This window comes from Salpingoeca rosetta, assembly GCF_000188695.1.
Source record: "Salpingoeca rosetta unplaced genomic scaffold supercont1.11, whole genome shotgun sequence".
NCBI lineage: Eukaryota > Choanoflagellata > Craspedida > Salpingoecidae > Salpingoeca > Salpingoeca rosetta.
Window position 1 is genome coordinate 1,549,428 of NW_004754923.1, and position 2,168 is coordinate 1,551,595.

At 57.6% G+C, this 2,168-nt stretch overlaps 2 protein-coding genes across 2 annotated transcripts in view; one reads left to right on the top strand and one right to left on the bottom strand.

The window, feature by feature from the left end:
- PTSG_05043 (serine/threonine protein kinase) overlaps positions 1 to 121 on the top strand; it is a gene marked incomplete at both ends in the record, with an annotated part of 9,540 nt that extends 9,419 nt beyond the window's left edge. The window contains one exon of the mRNA XM_004994304.1: positions 36 to 121. Within this exon, the coding sequence (XP_004994361.1) occupies positions 36 to 121 (86 nt within the window). The remainder of the gene's footprint in view (positions 1 to 35) is intronic.
- Positions 81 to 2,168, bottom strand: part of PTSG_12248 (uncharacterized protein) — a 3,143-nt gene continuing 1,055 nt past the window's right edge. Inside the window, exons 3-4 of the mRNA XM_004994305.1 lie at positions 1,612 to 1,874; positions 81 to 1,460 (exon numbers count right to left, since the gene is read on the bottom strand). Of these exons, the coding sequence (XP_004994362.1) occupies positions 426 to 1,460; positions 1,612 to 1,874 (1,298 nt within the window). The 3' untranslated portion in view covers positions 81 to 425. The remainder of the gene's footprint in view (positions 1,461 to 1,611; positions 1,875 to 2,168) is intronic.

Sequence of the window (2,168 nt, forward strand, 5' to 3'; positions counted from 1 at the left end):
GCCTTGTGTGTTGACCTCTCTCAGCGCTGTGTCAGTCTCTGTCGAGTCTCTCTCTCTCTCCCTCTCCAGTCTCTCAGTCGCCTGTATTCATGTGTATCTGTGGACCATGAAATCGGTGTAATGCAATATCCGCTCGATTGACATGAGGAACAGCAGCGGCGGTGGTGCTTGAGGAGGACGAGGAAAAATGGATGTGCAAACGGAAGCGCACAATCACTGAAAGACACAATTGTTCAGGAACACACACACGCACGCACAAGCACAAGCACAAAACCACGGATTGAATCGTTTGCATGTCGTACACAGCAACTTGTAGCACACATGTAGACATGTAAACACGCCAACGAGCACACACTCACTCACACACACACACAAACAAACAAACACACACAAACACATCAAGACAGACGGAACAACTCAAGGCCTCAGTCGCTCCAGTCCTCGTCATCCGACCACTCGCTGCCGGTCTCGGACTCCGTGTCCGACATCTCCAAGGCCATGCGCCTTGCCAGGATTGCAGCAACATCCGTGCCCATGTTGAACGATTGCGTGCGGTCCTTCTCCTCCTTTTCCACCTTGCGCAGGCGCTTGTTCTTGATTGCGTCGAGCAGCCCGTTTCCGCCCGCAACCCCCGCGTCCTCTGTGAGCGGCGCTGATGGCATTGGCGGGGGCGGGGGCGGCGGGGCCCCAGCGTTGGCCGGCATAGGCGGTGGCGGTGGTGGTGGCGCTGAGGATGGTGCCGCATCTGTGGCGCTTGGGTGTACCGGTGGCGGAGGTGGCGGTGGCATGTCTGGCACGCCTGCGTCTCCATTCGGAATGGAGGCTGCTGGTGGGGGCGGTGGCGGTGGCATCTGTGCTGGTGGTGCGTCTGGCCGCTCTGCCTTTGGTGCAATCAACTGCGCCAGTTGAGCAAGTGCAGCATGGGCTGGTCCATCGTCCTCCGTGCTGCCGTTTGTTGCTGTTGCTGCTGCTGTTGCTGGTGGCGGCGGCGGTGGCGGCAGCCCAGACACCGCGGGCGGGGGAGATGGTGGTGTCTGTGCGGGGGACGTCGCAGACTCCTCGTCCTGCTCGTGATCGGTTGCTGGTGGTGGCGGTGGCGGCATTGCAGGCATGCTCGGGACAAGTGCACTTGCGTTTGCGTTTGGCTTTGCAGATGGAGGCGGTGGTGGTGGTGCGGACGTTGGCTTGGCGGTGCCTGGTGGAGGGGGTGGAGGGGCGTTGGCTGGCTTGCTTGGCGGTGGAGGCGGGGCATTGGCTGGCTTTTGGGGTGGCGGTGGCGGCGCGCTGGATGGCTTGGTTGGCCGGCGGGACGATGTTGTGGCCGTGCGCGTCTTGCCGCGGTACTGTGGCTGCTGCTGTTGCTGCTGCTGGAACTCTGCCCCCATTGCGTTGTACTTCTTCTTCTGCACCTTGGCCACTTCGCGGTGGGACGCGCGCGTTTCGCTGCGCTTGTGACGCTTCTGCGATGTCATAATAGGGAGAGCAAAGCATGCGTCGGTGGCGGATCAAGAGTGTGAGGAAGCGCTTAGCCCTGTGTGCAGGCGCATGTTTCAAAAGCATTGGTGGGTGTGGTACTGTCTTTGAACTTGTGTGTTGTTGTGTTGTTCTCACCTTCTTGCGCTTGCGCTTCTCCATCTGCGCCTTTGCGTCCTTCATCATCTTTTCGATCCACAGGCGGCGGAAGAACTTGGGGTCCGTGTACATGGTCAGGGCCTGCACGCCGTCTGGCCTGAACCTGGTGAGGCTGTTGAGACCTGGAGGCGCCTCGCACTTGTCGAAGAGCGCCTTGAGAGACGTCGGCAGCGGCGTGCGCGAGATGATGGCCTGGTCCAGTTCGTAGGAGCGCTGGAATGCCTGTGCAGCGCCAAGAGTCGCTGTGTGTCAGGTGTGTAGAGGTGTGAGTGTGGTGGCAGAGCTACAATAGCGCGGACGAATGAAGATGCAGCGTTTCTCGGATGTCAAGAAGAAGAAGAAGAAGAAGAAGAAGAAGAGGAAGAAGAAGAAGAAGAAGAAGAAGAAGAAGAAGAAGAAGAAGAAGAAGAAGAAGAAGAAGAAGAAGAAGAAGAAGAAGAAGAAGAAGAAGAGGAAGAAGAAGAAGAAGAAGAAGAAGAAGAAGAAGAAGAAGAAGAAGAAGAAGAAGAAGAAGAAGAAGAAGAAGAAGAAGAAGA